The 23,730-nt window shown below is 43.0% G+C and overlaps 1 protein-coding gene across 1 annotated transcript in view; it reads left to right on the top strand.

The window, feature by feature from the left end:
• LOC105564691 (neurogenic locus Notch protein) overlaps positions 1 to 23,730 on the top strand; it is a 291,723-nt gene that overhangs the window by 51,982 nt on the left and 216,011 nt on the right. The window contains exon 2 of the mRNA XM_012017253.1: positions 516 to 594. Coding sequence (XP_011872643.1) covers positions 516 to 594 — 79 coding nt within the window. The remainder of the gene's footprint in view (positions 1 to 515; positions 595 to 23,730) is intronic.

Below are 23,730 nucleotides of genomic sequence, written 5' to 3'. Positions count from 1 at the left end.
CCCTTTTCAAGTGTTCTTAGTGAATAACTGCGTCAATTATTCAGTTGTTTGGCCAATACCATTACCATGTGTCAAAATATTGGTCAATTTGATTTCCTGTTCTTTGTTTGAAGAAAGGTGAGTGCATTTAAATTGCCACATCTTGACTCGATCATGTCCGGATCTGAAGGTTGGCCAAACAACTGAATAATTGACGCAGTTATTCACTAAGAACACTTGAAAAGGGTCCAAATCCAGGGCCGAAACGTTGTAATATTCGTTTTTAAATAAAAAACACGAGCCAGTGTAGGTCGCTTAAATTTATGAAGATTTACCTAGAATGTTTTTTCAGTGTATCGGCTTTCCTTGGTGTACATAACAATTTGACACGGTACCCTTGTGGTAGACAATCATTCTCAGATTGATATATTTATCATACACATGTTGTATACTGTGTTGTATTACATTTGTCATCCGTTGTTTAATATTTTACCACGGCACACATAAAATAACCGAGATTTTTGTCGCTGTTACAGGTTTCGTGTCGTGTTCACCGAGCCCTTGCAAAAACGGAGGACTCTGCGTGTCGTCGCCACGCGATGAATCACATTGCAAGTAAGTAATCAACCACACTTTATCACTTCCACTATTATAATTACGAATTTCTGCGTCGTCGGCGGAGCACATATCGTCGTGCATGCGTGTCATGCGATTGCACCTGAAACGAATCTCTCGTAGAAACGATCAATTTTCAAGACGCATTTGAACTACATACATCAATATACTTACAATTAGTCAGGCGCCGACTTGCGACAGCAATGTTTGCATTATTGAAAATGAATTCTTTCATTTTGATTACTTTCTTCGTTTGGTCAAGCTGCAAGCCACTTAGATATTGAACTAATATGCAGCCTATATTAAGGTTTCATATATTTCGTTTGATAATAATATTACAAGAAAACTTAGAATTGAGTATTGAATACATTTTCTATGTATGCGAATTCGCGAAAGGAAGTTAAAGAAAGTTAAAGAAAAGAATTTCCAATGTTATTCCCTTTTGTTCGTTGATGAGATTCATTCTCTTTCATTCAATTGTATTACAACGAAACGATTCGCTCGTCGGTGCTCGCGTACTAAACGCACCTTTACACGCTGAGCTGGCGATCGACGACCGGGTTCAAGAAGGGGGGGATAAAGAGAGATACCAAGGGGGGTTCTCGAGGGGTATGACGGGGCGAGAGGAAAAGACAAGGAGGAGGCGAGAGAACCGGACGTTTCGCCGCCTCCCACGCGAAAAGGATGAGAAACCGTGAAAAAGAGGAGGAAAGAGGAAAGAGGATGAAGAGAAGAAAGGCACAGAGTACTGGAAGTCGCAACTTCCACGACGCGAAATCACGCAAGCTCCGGAAAAGTTTGCGTCATAAAATCGCGGTGTCCCTTAAAAATATTCTAATCTTATTAGGCTAATATTTTTTGTATGCTTTTATCAGGCCGTGGATTATTTTACACTGATTTTCTCCACCGTAATGAAAATTAACGAGCGCTACAACAGAAGGGGTGTGTAGATGTTTAAAGGAGAGTGCATCGAGTCTCTCAAGAAATTAAACTTCAAATTTGTTGAAATACATTTTTGCCACGTGAAAAGCAAAATAGTTTGATTTTAAACACGGAAAAGAAATGATGTATCAACAAGTTCAGTGTAATTGAAATATGATAAAATCGTTGAAACATCAGTAATGAATGAGAAACATCAAGTCTTAATAATCTGGATACTTATTAGTTGAATGCTTATAATTAAAATCCATAGCAAATACAATTGAGTGAATTATTTATCTTTATGGCAGCCCGTGACGTTAACGTTTAATTCAAGCAACAGCATTTTTTTCCGTGAAGATATACGCTCTCTTAATATTAGATATAATTTCTAATAATGTAATTTGAAATTACCCTGTTCTGCATAACTTATCATGTTGTTAGCCAATTATATCATCGACGTACTCATTTATTGTCCTTGGCAATAAAGTCGCTTAGGTATGCACACATTACGATCAAAATCGCACAAGCGACAACATCTATCTGTTTCGCAATTCTCAGAATGGCCGGCGTAGCGTAACTTTAATGCGCGCTGAGGACTGTCATAAAACGTTCACCGGTAGTAAAATATCCTTGTTCCGCGAGCGAATCTTTTTGCCGGATGACTTTTTCGACTTCTTGCCACGTACGCACTTACGCACGTGTGGAACCATTTACTCACGCGTGTATTCGAGGAGTCCGATCTCCTTGTATCTCTATTTTTCGATCAGTATTGCTCATCTACTCGTCGTAAGATATAACATTCGTAAAACATCTAAATTGTCGATTTTTTATAGTCTATTAAAAACTCTCCTTTATTGTTCATTTGAATTACATATAACTGATGATAACAACTCAATTATTACACGCGCGAGCTTTACGTATTTCTCTTGACATTTTTAGAAATTTTAATTATAAAATATTGTCACGTTCATTTTAATTACCTCCGTAATTCACACAATTTTTTTACGCTCGCGGTAAAAAATACATAAAATTGTTATCACCGGAACAGTACTTTTCGTTGAACCTTTCGGACTGTTGTAAAAATTGAAACAACTGAACTCGATTAGCGTTCGCATTTTCGTCTCTTCGCGACAAGCTGGCTCATTGCTTTCCATCGTTGCACTCTCACGCCAGATCGAAACGATCGACGTCTACTACGTGAGCGCCGAAGGGCTCACGGTCGTCATGGATAATTGGAAAATTATCATGCCGCTTTCCTCCCGTCGATCGCCCTCTCAAAATACGGGATAATGAACGTGGCGGGCATGATTTCTGAGCAATACTTTAGTAGTCCGACATGAGGAATCTGTCTCTATAAACGATGCGTGAACGGACGATCGCTGTTGCACGCTGCTATTTAGGAGTACATTCTGTAAAAGTGCTCTGTAACGTTGCATCTCTCTCTATAAGCTACGTGGTACGGTAGAGCAAGAGAGAAAGAGCTTATAGAGTGAAAATCTTTCTACATAAAATACAGAGCTTAGAGTATAAAAAAATCTGTATGATAGATGTACATATGTATATCATACACATATACAATAATTTATTAATAAGATATTCTGTATTTACCTTTAGGATTTAGTGATTCGGCAACATGTTTCTAATTATTTCAATAATTACTACATTTTATTTTATTATTTTTTATTCCTTTTTAGATTTCCATTATTTTCTATTTAACAATTTATTATATTAGTGTATGTAAATATTTTATTATTATCGACAATTACCGTAATATTAAAAAAAAACTTGTATTAGTATCAGTAAAACTATTTTAATTATTAATAATATTAATATATTATTAACAGTTATTTTAATATGACGAGCGTAACGTCGTCACGTCATATTCGAGATTACAGACAATCGCCTGGTCGCTTGGCGAATCGAGCTTTGCACGCCTTGAGATAGAAATGCGCGCTGGTTTTTGCAATAATGACATCTTTGATTCCACGCGTCGTACGAACTCGTAAATGCGCGTGGCAGAAATCTCGTCTACGCTCGTCGTGACGTCGCTGTATGTACGAAGCTCGCTCAAGCATTTCCTTCGCATGGAAATCAATGTGTCCACAATTGCAATCTGCCACGATTTGATCGCGCGCAAAATGACGCTTAGGCTCGCATCGACGGAACGTAATACCAACAGAATGGCGTGGGACGATACGGAACGGGATGAAACGAGATGGGTCGGGATCCGGTAATAGCGGTAATAGTCGGCAGTCGTGACCCGGCGACGCATCTAAATTACCTTTATCTCTCTCCCGGTCGTCGTAGGTTTCACTTTTGTATCAGTCAGCTCGACGCCTCCGTGATTCCTTGGTACTTGACGGTGGTTCCCTTGTTTCACGTGCACACACGTGCACGTGCAGCCCGACTTTCTGCAAACAGTGGCGTGAACCTGAGAACATTTATCATTATTCTGATTGTGAAACTGAGACGTTGTTCATCAGACGCTGGATAAGAAACACAAAATTCGTGGAACATCCTTCCCTTTTGTCGTCGTCGACTCTTTTCTTCTAGAAAAATTAAGTACTAGTTAAATTTATTGCATTATCATCAAAATTACCGTTTTGAAATGGTCATTTAATGTTCGTAGATTATTCAGCTATTGTTTGCAGTGTGTTGAAACAAAGAATTGATTGACTGCATAGTATGCACGGAGAGAATTAAAAAATTTACCCTTTCGCGATTTCACGCTAAAGGAAAAGATTCATGATCGAGTCCCAGATTAGGGATCAGTGATCTCAAAAACCCTCAGATACCTCGTTTCGGAATGCCGTTTATAGGAATGACTTTTTGACTACACAGACATCTCATAGAAAACAAACTTTTTTAGTTAAAATTTTAACTTTGAGCTGCTACATTTAGTCAGCCGTCGATAATTTTAGAATTTCGACTTCAGATTCAGAATTGGCGAATCAAAATCCTTCTAGATATGAAGTAGTAAAGACATCGGAGCGAGGGGGGTAACCGCTGACCAAAATCTTGTACACCAATGCCCACTAATATCCAGTGGGCATTACTCTATCTTATTATTTTATTTTATCTTATCTATCGTGTTTTATCTTATTTTATCTTTATAATGGCCCAGCAAGGCCTAATGCCCAAAAAATGCCCAGTAATGCCACAACTTTTTACACCATAATGCCCTCACCGGTTTCCCCCTCGCATCAGAGTGAAAGGAGAATTGATTTTTGTTAATTTGGGAGGTGCGACATATATGTTACACCGTGCTTCAAAGGTTCAAGATAGAGTTCCCAGATAAAGTCGATTCCAAGTCAGTCGAGGAATTAGTTATGAAAGTGTTATTTCTCGCGATTTTTGCCGCGACGTCGCGACGTCTGCGCGCCGGAAAGGTCAGTGAAACTTTGCACGCGTGGCGCGCGTACAATTACACGCGCATACAAGCGCGACGACGCGTCGACGTACCATCTACACGCATTTGGAGGAAGAATGCGCCGTGTACCGCAATATTTCTCGAACTCGTTACAGATGCGGGCCTGCATGTGCCGCGGCTATCTCATTTCGCGTAATCTAAGACACGGAGGCGCGCGCGGCGCGGCGACGCGACGTGCCGCACTACCGCAACGCTCGCGGTATCAGAATTAATTGCAACCCTCGGATTAATACCGTTATGCCCCGGCGACCTTCGTGTCCAGTGCCTCAACAGATTTCGCGCTCCGCGATCTCGGTTATATTTTGTACTCCTGTTTCATCCGATCCTGCTCACGGTGTCTGATCTCGCGTGGCGTCAGCGCGAGCGCAATTTGTGCGAGCGCGCGATAAATGTTATTACGACAGAACCGTTCCGTCTAATCGTTCCCGTTGCGCAGGAATAATTGTAAGAAATTTCAGAGACGTCCGGCCTTTTTCACGCTGCGATTTTCCATTACCGTCGCCGCGAAGTTCGTTTCGTTACTTAAATAGAAAACCGCAGGCAGAGAATCTTAAATTATTTTGATATACCACGAACGTAACGGCTTTATAGCGCGTTCCGCTTTTACGGCGGTGAACCAGACCGAGAGTATTTCAAGACTCCTGTCACTTATAAAGAAAGGGAATATGTTAATTATTTAATTAGAGGGGCAATCGGCGTAATACGGACTACAACCCGGGGCACTTTGGGGTTCGATTTAATGGGGCCTGCGCGCAAGTCTGGCAAGAAAAAGGAAAGCGAAAACGCATGTTGTTAACGCCGAAGCCTCGAGCCCTCCATCCCTCCGCGTATTTATGCGCCGAACGATCGGCAATCGCGGAGAAGAAGAGATCTTCCGTATAAATGGCTCTTAATTGGTCGACGACGGGACGCGAACGTAAAAAACTCGCAGACGTACTAAAAATAAATTTCTTGGATGTGTTGAAACTGAAAACCGTTCCCGATTCGCATATAAGGTCACCATTGCTTTGCATTCTCGACGCGCTAAACAAACCCGTCGGGTTTTCGGGATTCCGGTTTGTTTAACGCGAGGCACTGCACTCGTAAAATGCAACCTGGAATTTGGGGAGACGTATTTAGCGCAAAATTTATCACATTTTTTTAGCTAATAAATTATGACGATGCTTTTATCGTGATTTACTGTGCACATTTACAGAAGAGAATATTACAGTTTTCTAGATCGGTACAATACAACGATATCATTCGCGGAAAAGAAAATGTAGTTGCCGTAGCTGATGCATGCGGTAACTAAATTTCAGTTGTAAAATGGTTGGTTGTGACAGCTAAATATTTTGCTACTGTGCCTATTGTATTAGGTGCGACAGCAAACCGTTAGCTGTGCTTGAGAAATTTATAGTTATGGCTGCAAAATATTTTTTAGCAAACCAAGTCAATCAGTAGATTATCACTGAAACTAGTGAATATTCACTGACTCACAGTTATACAATAAGTATAGCATTGAATTATTCAGTGCTATACTTGGAGAAAAGTTCTCTATAATGAGATAACATCCTAATATGGGATAGCAGGGTTTCTGTTAAATTAATAGGCATCATCGGTTGATTCCACCAGGAATTTATTGCCCTTGGAGCGAAATCTGTTTAGTGGAAAATTCATTATTAGATTGTGTAATCGTTGCGGAAAAAGACTCGTGGTTGAATTTGGGTTTTAAAAACCTGCTGTCTCATATTAGAAACCTATCTCATAAAAGAGGACTTTCCTCTATAACTGTTTTCAGTGATAATGCACTGATTGACTTTTAGAGAGCATGATTAGCTGCGGTAGCGAAACAATTTTTGTTCAGTGTTCTAATGTATCATTCTCAGCGAGAAGTGACTCGTCGAATCGACGTCGAATTTGACTGTGTCGATGTCGACTCGACATCATTTCGGCAAATCATTTCTCACTGGGTTATTACAGACTTTGGAAACTTCGTAAAGTAAGCATAATCCAATATAATAACAAATTTGAGCGATTCCACTTGACAATATGGCGAGTTAGGGCTACCCCGGCGGAATAAAGGATCCTGCACAAAGACAACCCCTCGTCGCGCTCGGGGCTTTCACACGCGCGCGTTATGCGTTTATGTTGCAAGGTACACTCACACGCGTGGACCCCCGCGGCTGAAACGAACACACGGATGTCGCATAAAATGACGTACAGCATCTCTTTGTGGGCGCGTTCGCGCGTGTATACCGGAGCATCAAGTGTGGACAGGTCACGTGGCGGTGCACGTGGCCCCCGCAGGCCTGTCGAATCGTAAGCCGAACGTTTCTCGTCGAATGGGTTACTATTGAAAAACAATATTATTTTTCTACTTCCGACGTTACCTACGTTTGCACATATTATTGCACTCTCTGCGTGCAGAGTGAATCTGAGTTTTCGATGAAATTTCTCGTCATATTAGTCATTTTAATCTTGTGGTCATTTATCCGCGAATGTATCTTTAATTTTCCTTGCAGCTATTTCTATAAAGCTGTTCCCTTCTCGAAATCTAAAGAAATCTATCTAAAGAAGAATGTCAGTTTAAATTAATTTTTCAAGTTTTGGGAATGCCTAATGTTTTTGAATTAAAAAGGAAGAAGCAGTTTTCCAGTTAGGAGCAGCTGTTACCCATTAACCGATGAAATTTTTCACCTCACCCCTTAAGGGTTGATCGAAGGGAGCGTCATATGCGCGATGATGGATGGCGATATGCACGCAACGACCCTTGGACTCGCAGGGTCGCCATTGTGCACATATCGCTGGCGATACTCTTATAAATGTATTCTAAATCCCGAGCGGCCGCAAAAAGGGTGGTTCCTCGATGCCCCATATCTGCGCGTCCATTACCGATCTCGGAGTGTGATTACTCCAACGTAGATCTGATACAAATGATTCTGGTCTCTCGGGGAGAGCCGCGTTTCCGTGTAAACGCTCGTGTAAACCGGAGATATCAATTACTGCACTAGTTCAGATCGTTCAAAGCTATTAGTAATTTCCGGGAAGAAGAGAACATCGATATGCAACATTAACGCCATTTTGTACTTCAATTAACCTTCTATTCACTTTACTCTCGAGCGGCTTTATCATAAGGTATACTTAATCGTTGAAATGTTTTATTGCCAGGGAAATAAAACAAAATAACCAATCGACTTGCAATTTTTCCGTGAGGGTAGAATTTTCGCGCGTATGTTTCTCCCTTAGAAAACCTTGAAAGTTCACTTTAGAAAAATAAGAAATATGAAAAGTAAATTTGGACACTTTAAACTTTTATTTAAGGTAAACTTAAAACTTACTTTAAGAATTTAAAAGAAAATCTTAAGAATTGTGAAAGGTATGCAACATAATTCATAACACCGCATGCGCTTTTCTTCTTACGAGAAAGTGCTATGCCGCGCGGCCCTCTAGCAGGAACTTCAACAGGCTTGGCTATCTAAAAATTACTTGAAGTGTCCAAAATTACTTAAAAATTTCTTAAGTAAACTTTTAATTTCGTTAAGTAAACTCTCAGATTTGAAAGATTACTTTTATAAACTTTAATTTCATTTAAAGTAAATTTTACCAAGGGCTCTTTCGAGTGAATTCAAGAATCGAGCCCGCGATTTGTAATTTGTGAACAAAAAGGAAGAAATATCATGTACGAGATGTTTATGTTCTTTTGTGTACCAAATGGTATTGGTTATTTTAACTCGAGAACCATTATATTCTTTCTCAAGTTAAATCGAGTCACAATGGCTCTTTGTACACCAGGCGGAAACACATTCGCAACCGAATATAAGGTCTATAATCGACGAGATGCGTTTACACATTTCCTCGCGGACGAACAGAAGAATGTTCACGCTCCAGTTCTGTTAAGTCTTGACTCGTCTTCGTTCTTTTCTCGCGGTGGCGGCGTTCGTTTTTCTTGATTAGTGCCGAAATTACGCTTTGAATGCCACTTCCGTCGGTATTTAATGTCGCCAGGCTGGTCCCTCGCAGCCACGCACACGCGGGCACACTCGCGCATTACGGTGGCTTCTGGCCGCACGAATGCGCCGTGAATTGATGGCTGTCATTAGCAGTAATCATTGCCATCTGTTCTACCGGCGTAGAAAGAAAGGGAGGGAGAGAAAGAGAGAAATGCCTTACGTTCGCTCGCTGGGAAGTTATTGGTCTGCGCGTCGGTTGCGCGATTTACGTAGATTACGGACACAGTAACGTCATTCCTCATCGACTTTTTCGCCGGTTGAGGAATGCATGAAAGAGTCACCGCGGAACTCCCGGTGAGATTACTCTTATATCGGGGCGATAAAAAGTTAATCCGTTCCCCCTGGGCGCTCTATTGAACGGAGCACGGCGCGGTAGCAAATCGCGGAACTAATCAGGAGAATAATCTACCGAGGTATCTCGTGCCTCGCTTGAATACGCCAGTTTCGCGATCTCCTCTTTTTTTTCGGGACGCGCTCATTTTCGGTCCACGTGTAAAGGCCTGCGTCCGCGATGCTAGACCTCGGTCCAAACCTTAAGGGGATGCTGAAGTGATGCTGCACTTTTGTACCTTTTGCACTTAAAAATGTTTGTTTCGTGGAAACATTAGCGTAATAAGCAAATTAAATGGCTTACGTGTACAGATCGAAAGCAGCTTGCCGCTCCGGCTAAATTAAATAACAATCATGGCATCACTGAAACTAAGTTTGTAAGTCTAATAAGAAATAATAGGGAGCAACATATTACGTGTACTGTGTGTTGCTCACTATTATTTCTTATTAGACTTATTAGACTTACAAACTTAGTTTCAGCGATGCCATGTTGTGCTTTAATTTAGCCGGAATAGCAAGCTGCTTTCGATCTGTACACGTAAGCCATTTAATTTGTATATTACACAAATGTTTCCGTGAACTGACAGTTTCTAGATTAGAAAGGTGCAAAGTGCACACTCACTCCAGCACCCCCTCAAGCGCTGGGGGATGATGCGTAAAGTCATGAAAGACAGTTATCTCGACGCAGAGGTGCTTTACTCTCTCTAAAGTCTTTCGAGCGAAAATGCTGAAATATTCGCTCCATGGCAGAATATAATTCCAATCTAATGGAATGTCTTGAACTTCGAATTGGAATTATTTTAACGTTGACAGATTTGCGTCCATTTCTACTAACGTAGATTGATTTTGATCTCGGTTGCACTTGCTTTTTCTTTTCCAAATTTGTGGAACTAGAAAAGGATACGAAGATAAATAGATCGAGATTAAAATTTCATCCGCATTGTCGTATGCGGGGGCACGGCGTCCTATAGTTTCGCGGGAAATCGCTACAGACGGTACGGTCGAGTTCGACGTCCGAGTAATGTTTGGATTTAAGCTCGCGGGGCACGGCGCTGTGCATCGGCGATGATGCGCCGCTCTCGCCCGTGTGTCATTCGCGACCGTGAACTTCGGGGTAGAGACCGGCGCGCGCGGTCGAGAGGGCAAAGGGCGATATTCTTTGTTCTACAAGTCCCGGGCCGCAGGCCGCGGGGCCCCAAAGAGAAGGAATCGACGGCGGATGACGAAGGTTACGGCGCGCTGTCAAAATACGTGTCCTTTTCTTTTTCTTCGCTCCGAGCGCCCCGCCGAGCGTGCGCCGTTATGCATTAGCATGCACCGGCGCGGCTCGGCGGGCGTAGACTCCGTACGCACAGCCCCGCCGAGCGCGTGTCGCGCGCTCGTCGTAGCGCAGCACGCGTTGTACAATTTACTCGCGCGCAAACGGCGCCACAAATGCGCCAAATGATCTATCGCGCGTGTCGATCGACTGCGAGATTTCCCGCGGACGGGACCTACCTGCAAATCGTCCGCCATCTTCAAAACATCCGGTTTATGTGTACTCGGGGTGCGCGCCTGCACAAGAAATAGATCTTGCAACTGCGGCAATACTTTTCTAAGTACGAAAAAATAACTGAGATATCGACTGATTTCTCTCGCAAGGTCGTATATCGATTTTACGTAATTTCTGGTTTTTGTGATTAAACGCTCATTCTGGTACAACCAGAAATTGCGTAAGATCGAGACACGACTTTGCGAAAGAGATCGGTCGAGATGTAAATAGCCAATGCTGCGCGAAATTGCATATGTTTTGTATTTAATCGATTTAAATGGCAGAAACAGAATTTCTATCTCAACTGTCAGCGAATGTTAGGAAGAAAGTCTTTCTGCGACGCCCATCTATTACAACATTTGATTGTGGTATATAAACAGTTATATTCCTTACAATGATTGTTCTAGCTATGGTATCGAAATTCATTTTTATCCAACATGAATGATTTAGTCATGAAATCGAAACTTTCCAGAAGGTATTACTAGAATGTTGCCGCTATAAATTTTGTAGGCTACAAACAATTTTTTAACAAATACACAAAAGTGTGACACCTAGGGATTAATTCTGTGTCTTAACTTGATCCAAGTTTTAGTTCCGAGAAATGTGTAGCCAATCAACTTGCAGCTATTCCATAAAAGCTTGGACCAAGTTTTAGCATCGTGGACACAGGCCTTTACACTATAGTGAAAATGCTAAAAGTGAATAGCCCTGTCTCTTTCTAACCGTCCCCTTAGAAGAGACGAAGTCGCTCACTCTTAGCATTTTCACTATATTGTAACAGAATTGACCCCCTAGAAATCTACCTGCGTTAGTTAGGTTGAGTGCTAGTAGGATACTTTCGAAAACGACCTTTAATCGGGCACTTGGCGTCTTATTGTCAGACTAAAACTTAATTAAAATGCAGTTGAATACAATAAGGAATTGGTTTTCTACTGTTACGATAAAAATGACTTTAACGAGGATTCTATGATTACGTAAGCAAAGTTCCATACGCGATTACAATCCAAGTAATCGGAATGTCATGTCGCTTTATATAATTTGTAATATTTTATTTCATCTCTGCGTAACATTTGAAAATAAAATTCCGCTAGTTCAACTAAATATGCTATATATTATGATCAACACATAAAAAAACTGTTCATATATAAAATTATATCTCTCATTAGCGAGAATATACACGTGTGCCGGCAGTATTTCACTGCCGTCTGCGAGCCATCCCGGCCGCGCCGTAGTATAACCGAAGCGCTAGAAAAGCCGGCGCAATTATATTCGGTATGCCGAGTAATTACGCGACATTATCGTGCGCCAAGTATTATCTTTATTTGCATTGGCGATCACCCAGATACTGAGCACCCCTGAACGAATAACAACGCGCGCCCGCGGGGCCTTGGATCGTGCGCGCTCGGTCGTGATCGGCGGGGCTCGCCGCGCCGGTGCGTCCCTTACAGCGGTCGAGAGGGAGAGAGCGGACCCTTTCGATGGCGAGAGCGAGAGCGAGAGCGCGAGGGGAAGCAGAGCGGTGGAAGAGGGAAGGACCCGGGCCCCCTCGAACGGGCGAGGGAACGGGCGACTCGTGGATCGAGAGCGAGACGAAGATAGAGGGGGGGCCGACGGCGCGAGCGAGAGAGGGCGAGGGATTGTCTGGGCATAAGCGCGCGTTCCCACGCCCGCCGCGCATGCGCCGGCTCCTCGGTCCCCGTCGTCCCCCCTCCGCCCCACACAGGTAATCGGCCGCCCCTCTCCACTGGCCGGTCCTCTCGCTCTCTCGTTCCGCGGCGCGAGCGGCGCCGTCCGTCCTCGTCGCTCCTCCGAGAGTGCGGTTCCTCGCGCGGGCCCCGCGCCGTCGTCGCGTCGTTCGCCTCTCTCTTACACTCGCGCGCCTCTCCCCCCCCCCCTCTCTCCGCCTCTCTCGTTTTCTCCCGGGCCTCTCTGCTGCCCCCTTCGACCCCCTCGCTCTCCATTCCACCCGGTGCCTCTCGCTCCCTCCCGACATCCGCATAGATTCAAGCGCGACGCGGACCCGTCCGGCCGTTCTTTCTCTCCGCCACGTTCTTTCTTCGTACGCCTCGCCCGCGCACAATATTCATTTCCACCACTTGTCTCGCCGGCCGGCGCGGCGCGTCGGTTTACCGTCCGCCGACTCCAGCAGTGGGGTCCTGCGCTCTTCTCGCCCCGCTGCTCCCCGTAGCCCGCCTCTCTTTTTCCGCCTCCTTCGCGCAACGAATGCTGCTCTAATGATTACCGTCGCTCGGCTCGTCGTCGCTACTGCCTCGTCGCCGATGCGCGATGACAGTGGTTCCGAATGGACGCACGGCCGCGGCGACGCGACGCTTCGATGAACCACTTCCCCTCTCTGGGGCGGCAAGATTAATACCCTCTCCACTCGTTGCCGCAATCACAGAGATGTCATATTCGGGCGCGCGCGAATCGGCTCCTCAATGATTTACATCGCGCTGCACGTTGAATATTCATCGATGTATCGATTAAGATACCGATCGCGGTCACGTTCGCATTCGTAAAATGTACCGGCGAAGCGAAGGAGGGAGGGAAAAACGACGTTGGTTAATTTGTACGATCGGCTCGAGCGATATTATTGATTTCGTTATACGCGCATTTTGACTTTACATCTGAAAAGTTTATAGTCCTAGAACAATATCAGCGTCGCGAGCGTAATCATAGTCGTTTGACATTTCTACCGTTGCTTCCTGTTACGTAAGGTCGATTGCTTCTCGCTGTACAAGGAGGGGGGGGGGGCTGGAATAGCTTTTTCGGATGTGGAAGCCCGGTCGCGAAGACTCGCGAAGACTCGCGCACGGAGAGAATGCGAAGGTTAAGGACTGGGAGATTTTTCAGACCTGGAAGTATCGCGGGGTCTCTACGGCGCGCAGGATAAGAGAGCGGTGCCTGAAATGTTTGCAGAACCTTCGCAACCCTTCGGAACGTGTTATTTGCGAATGCCTTACGCGAGACGGTTTCACTCGTTCTCATGAGAGAAGACGTGCTTACGGCATTCCGCAACTATTTCCGCTGGACGGTAACAAGAGCCTAGAAGCGCCCAATAAACCGACCGAACGTCCGTTTGTTTGTTACTACGGTATTCTTCCGTTCGCTGACGTGAATCCCCGGATGTTCTACGTGGGTTTTACGGTGTTTTACGAGCGATTAGTCTGTTTACGTGGACGTTTTAATTATTTATTGAGCTACCGAGCATTTTAACTCTGAAATGCACACGGCGACGTGACGAGTGACAAAAGTGTTCCTATGAATGTCGCCCTATTTCATTTAATTCAAGTAAAAATTTGCAACATTTTGTAACTTCAAAGTGTTGCCAGCTGTCAAAGTGGTCGTTCAATATCAGTTTCCATGAAGATTGTTACTGTGCTAAAAGTAGTACTATGCAGGCTTATCAGTTGTGAAATGTAATCGTTTATTATTTAAAAACTATTATAGCCTCGACATTTTTGTATTAGAATTTTCGTCTTGAAATTTTCTTAAGAATTTATGATTAAAAGGTTATCCGGTGGTTTTGGTACACCCTGTATATACATGCCGTTCACTATGTCATTGGTTACATCACTTTGCACTCATAAAGAATAGTATAAGAAAGCACCATTCAAAGGAAAGATAAGTAATCTTGTACAAATGTACAAATTTATCCGTATTTATAATACTATGCGGTTTTCTTCTTACGAGAAAGTCTTACACCGCGCGTCCCTCTAGTGAGTACATTCCGAACCACTTCACTTTTTGTTTACCATGTGGTTAGTACGGTGGATGATAGAAATTTAGTTAAATTTACTATTATTGTGATTGTATTTACTGTATAAAAATAATTAACTAATTTACTATTCATTACCTGGAGGTTTTAACAGAATAATAGTTAAAAGCTTATATTTATAGGAAATCTTTTAAATAGTTGTCATCACTGTGTCTATATGGTTGCTATTACTAATATTATAGTAATAATTATTATAAAAATGACATTCCTGACTATAATTATTTTACTATGCAATTATAGCTTCAAACACTACATATGTATCTATCAGTGCAGTTACAATTGGAGAAAACGCAATTGTTTGTTATTTTATACAAATAGCGTCGCTCTATCGATCCTCGTTGTTGACTGGAGGGTCGAGTAACTCGACGGTGGTTGTTGGTCAGTGTCTGGAACGTCCTGCGAACGTTGGTACCTCGGTAAAAGAGTAGTCTCCTCGTTAGTGCCGAGTCGAGAGCAGCGACGATGCGACGTCTTCGTCTTCGTCTTCGTGGTCGTGGTCGTCGTTGACGCCGCGCATAATGAAGCGCCCGCGAATGTAACCGTTGTTCTCTCGCACCGACATGCTGATTGCCAACGCGAATATTGTCGTACAGTAATAGGTCTGTTCGAGGAAACCCGCGCGGACCCGGAGGATTGGCGTGGATCTCGCGGAGGGGGGAAAAAAACATTATTTAGCGTCAATTAGAAACGTATGCCTAACGATCCCCGAGGCGACCCGCGGGTCCTTTCACCCATTTTCTTTTCTTCTCGACGGTCAACGTTTATATTCATCATTGTCGCTTTTCGGCGCGAATCGCGCGATTTCCACATGCTTCTGCGAAATAAATAACACTGGCGAAATATTCATTTCGGCTTTGTTGTTATGAGCAGGCAGATGGATGTCCATGTTAGCGCGGGCTTGTCAAATGCGCCCGTGTGTGCTAATTGCGCCTGAGAGGTGATTATTACTTTAGTATCAACGTCAAAATGTGTCAACGGTATGACATTCATAAATTAGAATATTATAATATTTCTATCATGTACTCCTCATATATATTTTTTAATCGTTAAATACTCGGTATATTTTCAATAGAACATTTAAAAGCTACTGCACTTACGATTTTTGGAATTCATATATACTCTTACGCTGAGAAAAATGCCCAATGAAATATAATCGGATAATCCAATTACATAATGAGAAACGGATGTATCCGAGTAAATTGTGTATTCGATGAAAAATATGATCGGGTTTTCCATCAAATTTCATCGGTAACTGCATTTTATCGGATACAGTCATAATGCGATCGGAAAACGTAATCGGAAAAATTAACCATCGGAACTATTTAATTGGTTTAGCCGATGCATTTTTTTCTCAGTGTTTAAATACGAATAAAATAACTAAGAGTGTGATACAAATTAAATACTGTTATACAATAACATTTGTAACAAATACGAAACACTTGTGTGATATTATCAGCCGTGCTTTAACATTTTTCGAGCCAAGCCCGATGTTACGAATGATGATTGGAATGTCATAATATCTTTTTGTCGATTAAATATTTCTGACTGAGGCATTCCAGCAGCGGACGAAAATATGACGATACCTTTGACCGACTGTACGTCTTATAGACCGTCCGCAGTAAAAATGATCGTCGCCCGACGAGATGGTGATGTCGAGTCGCCAGCAACTCGTTTTTCGACTTTCTTTATGGCGCCCGCTTCGCAACACCCCCGTGGATGCTATTTAAGGGCTTCCTTTTATTTCGTGTCCGTGCTCTTCCTCTTCTTCGTTCTTCTCTCTCTTTCTTTTTATATTCTCCTTTCGAGCTTCCCGTGTCGTTTCTATCACGTGCGTGAATCCGTGACGTTCACCCGTCGATGTGTGACATTTTTTTTTAAATTACCGACAAAAATGGAAATGCATTTACAGCGCATTGATCAGAGTCATTGTTCTCACATCAATTATCGCTTCTTTATTAACCAACGCGAGACAATAATATAATTTAATAGCGACAAGAGCTTTAATCGATTGTTTTATAGGCATTTTTCTTGCTTTTGCTACATAGATCTCTCTGTCTTTAATGAACGTGTGCACATTGAGGAAACAAAAGAGTTAAATTAAAAATATATTTCTTGAATGAACTACATGTTGCGTTCAGTAGCTGTCAAATATTTGTTAATTCTCAAAAATACTTGTTAATTAAAAAAATATATATATTTGAACCGAAAACATACTAAACATATTTAGTGATATCGACCATTTTTTTCTCAGTGCGCACATAACGTAGCTAAAGGCTATTCGCTGTGACTAAACATAATATACGTACATATGAATCCGTTCTCCAAACAATCGTGAGATCCGGATTATATAGTCTCCCTAATTAAAGATGACTAATCGTGTACTCTTTTTATATGTACTACATTGTTCGATATAGAAAAGTTCTCAAGCCGGAGTGCAAACATGAATGAACATTGCGCCGCGCGTCGAGCGACGAGTAACGTGAAACGTTTGGACGTGTAATATTCATGAACGTCATTAATTAAAAACGATAATCGTCTGTTAGCATGTATATTCGAGCCAAACGGCCCGACCGAGATTGCGTGCCCTAACTCTCATAATTAAGTCGCTGCATTCATGCACGCCTGACAGAAGCGGAGGGCTCGTGTGTACACAATGTGCCAGTGTTCAGTAGGTTAATAAGAAAACGTTGCGATACCGCGTTAAATTTCTATCTGACAATCTCACCGGCTTTCCTCTTGGCACCTTGCCGATGAAGGAATATTCTATTCTGTGTGAGAAACCGCGCGCTCCCATGGCAGAAATTTTTACGGAAGTTACGTAGACCCCGGTACAACAATTGTTTCCGACGTTTGGCTCAATTAAATCTAAATTAATGAAAGGATATTGTATACCTGAAACGCTAAAAAGCACGTCTAATTAAACTTGAATTTATAATTAGCAGTGTAAGAGATAACGTGCACATAATCTTCTTACGAAGAAAAATGGGGAGAGAAATGAAAGAGTGTATCCGAGAGGGAAACCGCTGACCAAAATCTTGTACACCAATGCCCACTAATACCCAGTGGGTATTACTTTGTCTTATTATCTTATTTTATCTTTATAATACCCCAGCAAGAGGCATAATGCCCAAACATGCCCCAAAAAATGCCTAGTAATGCCTAGTAATGTCCAGTAATGCCGCAAATCTGTACACCACTAATGCCCTCAGCGCTTTCCCCCTCGAATGTGTCGTTACGAAATACAATCTATCTTTATCCAACAGTATTATGTCTATAAATGCAGATAACGTACACGTTGAACAATATAAAATATTTTTGATATATAATATTTGTCCATATAAAACACAAACAACGACTGTAACGTTTTCTTCTCCGTTTTTTTTTACGGAGGCATGTAGTTCTTTCGTGTAACGTCCCCATTTTGTAAGTCTATGGAATCCGCTACATAGTATCGTACATGCGCTCGGCGTGTATCTTACGTCCTTTCTACTATCGATACATAACGTGCTTACACGGGGATACGTATGGTTTTTAAGGATACGGAAATTGAGTGCGTTTGTAGGAGGGAGATAGTGAGACGCCGCCTGTGGGATCACTTCTTAATTATGATAGGCGCGTGTGCAACCGAGCCGAACGAGAAAAACGAACGGTGCCTCTCCGTTTTGCCGAGCCACGCGAATTTCATTTCTGTCGCCGTGTATTAATGCCGTAATCACGTATAAGGATATCGTGGGTCTTTCGCACAGGCTCAAAACCTGAGAAACTCGATGCCGGGCATTCACCCCCGTGAAGTTTCAGCCTACAATCATTTTGTGTACACGATCTTACTTCTATCGATTACCGTACGACTTTAACAATCTCGCCATTTCTCACGAATCATAATTATGTTTCTTTTGTTTAGTTGTCTTTGTATATCTAGCAAATTTTGTATGAAACAGAAGTTTGATTTAATTATTGAGGGCCAGTTGTTCCGTTAGGTATAACTTATTCGAGTGGATAGATTTTTTTGTTAGGTTTCTAAACTCAATTTCAATGATTCCTTGCTGCTCTCTGATTTAGTCCGATTAATGGAACACTGTCGGTCTGTACACAAAAGCCACGTAATTTGTATATTACACAAATGTTTTCACCAATTGACAGTTCTAGGCGCAAGAGGTGCAGAAAGTGCAGAATCACTGCTGCATCCCTTTAATGAAACGTGCGGTACACGGTAGACACAAGCGCCGTTTTCTACAACGCGGATTTTATCTTCACCGCACAATAAGAAAATTACACGCAGCGCGCCGCTTCTTAAGTGGCGATGCCATTTTTGGCGTTCCAACCGCTCACTTGTGTAACACTTGAAATTGCTTGTTATGTGTAATCTATAATGATTTCCTCGATCACTTTTTTGTGACACTGCGACTCGTTAACATTGGCTTTCATACGCGTAACGCCGCATGCATAATGCAAACGCATTGAGCGCAAAGTCGCAATACAGATCTATTCTGAGCACCATTCGTGCGTTTTGCTACGTGATCTAAATGCAAATCGGAGCAAGCGGTACCAACTGAAATTAATATTAGCACACATAAAATGAAACAAAAACTTTAATCCGGAATCTTTGCGTTTGGCAAATTGTTTTAGGGCCGATTTTTTTGGTAAGCTAACTAATAGTTAAATTATATGTCTATCTTTGTTTAATTTGAAGGAAAAACATAGACATGCATATGATTTAACTAATAGTTAACTTACTAGAAGTGAATATTTTTAAGTTTCTAAATATAATTTCAATGATACATATGAGTTAGTTCGATTAGTGGAACAATGTCGATGTGTGCACGAGAGCCACACAATTTGTACATTACACAAATCTTTTCATGAATTGACATCCAGATGCAAAAAGTGCAAAAGGTGCAGAATCACTCCAGCATCCCCTTAAGTGGCGAAAACGCTTTCGAGTGACACATAAATCCGATTGGCGACATTTATGCGTACGAATATCGAACGGATATGCACTTTCTCTCATCCTCATTTACGTTCGAACGTCGAAGAGATGTCGGATACTTTTACTTTTACCACAACAACCTTCTAAGGATATATATTTTCCAAAGTAATTTTGATAAGTGTCTTTGATCTCGATACACTGAGAAAAATTTTCATCGGATAAACCAATGAAATAGTATTTCCGGTGGTTAATCTTTCCGATTACGTTTTCCGATTAAATTATGAATACATTCGACGAAATTTGATTGAAAAAACCGCGATCATATTTTTCATCGGATATACAATTTATATATCCGTTTGTTATCGTAATTGGATTATCCGATTATATTTAATCGGATCTCAGTGTACGAATGAGAACAATTTTCTTTAGTTGACTTGCAAGTTAATCTATTCGGATCGAGTCAACGCACACGTAGCGAGTTTAATTTATGCCGTGAAAAGGATTTGGACTATCTGTTTGCATTATCATGCACGCGCGCAATTTCAAATTCCTACACGTGTTTTTCCTGCTTGCGGTATCACGTGCGGCTTTGATATCTCCGAGCTTTTATTAGATAACCGGTAATTGCGTGTGACAATCCGAGCAGATCGGAGCATCGAGATCGCATAAACGGAGCAAATTGGCAAAATCGAGTCGAGTAACGATCCCTCGGATCGCCGCGGAATTTTTATTACGACGATGCTCGCGATAAGTTCGACGTACGAAGATATCGCTGTACGAACACCGGCGAACAACAAGGCTCTTATTCGCGCAGGGCGCGCAGCCCGTCAGCCCGATTTCATCGAGGTGCGAGTTTTTTCGGCGCGGCAGCGCATCTGAATGTCACCGATCTAGAATATTTAACGTATCGCTCGCTCGAGATTGTTGAGCCGTCTCGAGAGGAACGAAAAAGAGCGGGCGGCTCAGCCGCGAGGAATATTAAACGTTGTCGTCGTTCGCATCGTCATGCCGCTCCTCCCTACCACCGTCGTTCTTTATTTCATTATTTTATTGTTTTTCTTTTCTTATTTCGGCGATCCGCCCAGAGTGGAGAGAGGGACGCGGGTAGGAACGACGATAATTGAAATAAACATAAGCTTTTGGGAGGGTCGGGCTCCTTTCGCATGGTAATTCCTATCCGTCCAGAGCGAAACCCTCCCACGCCCCCGTCCTTTATCTCTCCCTCATCTTTCTCGCTCCTCGCCCGTTTCTCGTTATGCCGCAAATTCAAATCGGGAACAGGGCTCTCGTTTCTCGTGTCATCCGCGGCAATAGGATCTGCGTTTTTAAAGCGGCTCCGTGCGCTCGTACCCGCCATTGTACGGGCCCCGAGTTCTGTTTACGGCTGGAAAAAAAATCTCGTAAACAAGCCAAGTACTCGAACCGGCGTCGCGCTTCAGCATCAAGCTCTATTCACGCTTCGGTCTCGAGAGCGAAGGGAGCCGCGGAGATAAATTTCGAGAATCGACGACGGCGCTCAGCCTGCAGAGGCGCACCAGCGCTTTAACTGCTGCGACATGTGCGTATGAATGACGTCTGTATCTGCTCGGGGAGGATTGTTTGCATATGAATGATGACATTGCCGTTTGTCACTCACGGCAGCGTGGATAATGTAAATCAAGTCAAGGAGAGAGACTGGTTAATCTTAACGCCGCTGAAAATAATCAGAGCGTTAGATTAATAATTAAGCCGGGAGAACGATTCTCCTCTCGATCAAGACGGCCGGTATCTATCGGAAACATCCTTCTGACGACCCCTCCGTTAATCACCACGTGTTCCTCGCCGCCGTGCCCCGGATAGGTAGTCCCAGAGTCATCGCGCTCGGCCCGCAGCCACCTGCGGTGTAATTGCACAGGAGTCTCGGTCTCTTTTCGTCCCTTTTCCCTGCCGGCGATAGTCTGACGTCGGACGTAGAGAGAAGCTACCGTCTAATCGTGCGTACACATTCGGCCGGGTTCTGTATTTAAAGAATCGTGATTTAGAATCGAGAGCGCATCAGGCCTCCCGGAGTCTGTCCCGCCGTTATATTCCCCCCTTCGTCTCCCCGTACGTCTATGTCTGTATCTACGGATTCGGCCAGCCGTCGGTCCGTGATCATCGATGGTATCCCGGCATGGCATTGGAATACCGCGTGGCACCATGGTGTTTAAGAGCTGAAGGAAGAGCTGATTACATGCCTCGAGTCACGGCCTGTATCTTGAATGCGTGTCCACTCGTTCCCGTCGATTAGAAGGGATTGGTGGCATTCTTTCTTCGTCTTTTCTGTGCATTCTTATTTATGGTGTCTGAAAGATTTAGACCTTTTATATACAATGTTCTTTTTGATATCTTTGAATAGTTTTAATACGTATATCAAATATACAGAAGAAAGTGCCCTGTTACGGGATAGGCTCCTAATATGAGATAGCGGAGTTGCTGCAAAATGAATAAGCGTCATTGGTGTGCTTATTTATTTTAAAGGAGGAAAACCGTGAGCAGTTGTGCTCTTCAACACTGGCTGGTAGTCGCATGAAAATTTCTAAATTTATTCATTTCAATATTTCTCTCGGCAAAAGTTCTTTTCACTAATGATTATTTACATCTCTTTCATCTTCTCGGTTCTTATTATCGTGACTATTTCATCTGGGATACACTTTTCGATACGCGCGATCGACACCGCTCGCACGAATATTGTTGTGACGAATGATTGTTGAGGACCTTTCTCGATGGGCTGTCGAAATACAATCTGGGCACTGGAATGGAAAAGCGAGCGTCCTCTCGCATTCACGTCGCACTCGCAGCTCGTCGCAGTTAAGTACGTCATCGTCAAACCGGAATCAAAACCAGTACGCGCGAGTTGGAAATCTCGAATTATAATCAGAACGAAGCCTAACATGCGCGCGCTTGCGTCGCGAACGAACCAGTCCGTTTAACTGGCTGCTTTAAAAAATCCGCAATGTGGTCTTTCCTTTTTAATAGCCCGTCACGATATATGAGGCGGTAAAATGCACCTGCGCGATTCGCGTTTGCAAGTAACTCGCGCTCGCAAACGTCTCTTGCGATCCCTTCGTTCGTCGCGAAAAAAAAAGCCTCAGGAACGTGTCGCATTTTGCGAATTAGCGCGGAGAGATATAAGGCGATTCCCTCGAACTATTAGAGAAACTCGTGTTCTAGACTTGTCTACATTTGCTTGAGGCCTGTGTCCACGATGCTAGAACTTGGTCCAAGTTCCAGTTGCGAGAAATGTGTAGCCAATCAACTTGCAGCTGTAGCTACACATCGGCCACACATTTCTCGCAACCTGGAACTTGGATCAAGTTCTAGCGTCGTGGACACAGGCCTTTACGAATATTATTCTACGTGGTAAAATCTGTAATGGCAACTATCCTGATCCTGGGTCATATTGCGTGCCAGGGTCGAACTAGTCGACCAGCCAAGCGGATATCTCTCCCCGAGAAGTTTCGGCTGCACGGGGCACTAAGTGGATGCGCTCCCTCGAACATACTGTGCCGTAATAAGTGGCGTGTGGCCGCCGAAACGAGAAACAGATTCCATTGTCTAACGGGTGACTCGTAAACATCAATCTCTCTCGCGTGGAAAGTTTTGCAGCAGCGGTTGTTATTTTCTGCTTAGGTCGTACGTCATTTACTGGTCGCAGTTTAAGCTTCTATCGCAGTATAATCTGACACGATTAATCTTACCTTCAGAATCAACAAATGAGCTTAATTTAATCTTAGAATTTTATTTGAAAACTAAACCCCTTTCACACGTTGCGTTTCCTGGTTATTTTCGAACCTGCCGAGTTTACTAGGATCTTGTTTTTCATCCGCCCTGTATAACGCATCGAGTGTTCCAGCCCTCCTTTGGGATGCCTCTTTTTGTTTCTGGCCTTCCTTTCCCTTCGTCCTTCATAGAACGATTAGTATGCCCCGGCCGAGCCGGTTCCAGCGTTACTTTCTTCGACTTCGGAGCGGCACTGTGGCAGGCCCACTAGGTTCATTTGTTATTCCGCACTGGTAAGGCCCAGACTTCCCTCTTTCGACGAGGTAGCTAGGACACGAACGCTCTGTTCGTATCTAATTTTTTTTTACGTTACCCGTTCTAAGCTTGTGGAAAGTTAAGGCCCAACGTTTATACGAAATATGCTCTTTCTCGATATAATTACGATTGAATTTTTCTCAAAGGCAGTATTACAATATTATCGTCCTTCAT

Source organism: Vollenhovia emeryi, unplaced genomic scaffold, assembly GCF_000949405.1.
Source record: "Vollenhovia emeryi isolate VEMERY1.0 unplaced genomic scaffold, V.emery_V1.0 DF939160.1, whole genome shotgun sequence".
In the NCBI taxonomy this organism is placed as follows: Eukaryota; Metazoa; Arthropoda; class Insecta; order Hymenoptera; family Formicidae; genus Vollenhovia; species Vollenhovia emeryi.
The sequence above is the reverse complement of the archived record's forward strand: the minus strand, read 5'-3'. Positions and strand labels throughout refer to the sequence as shown.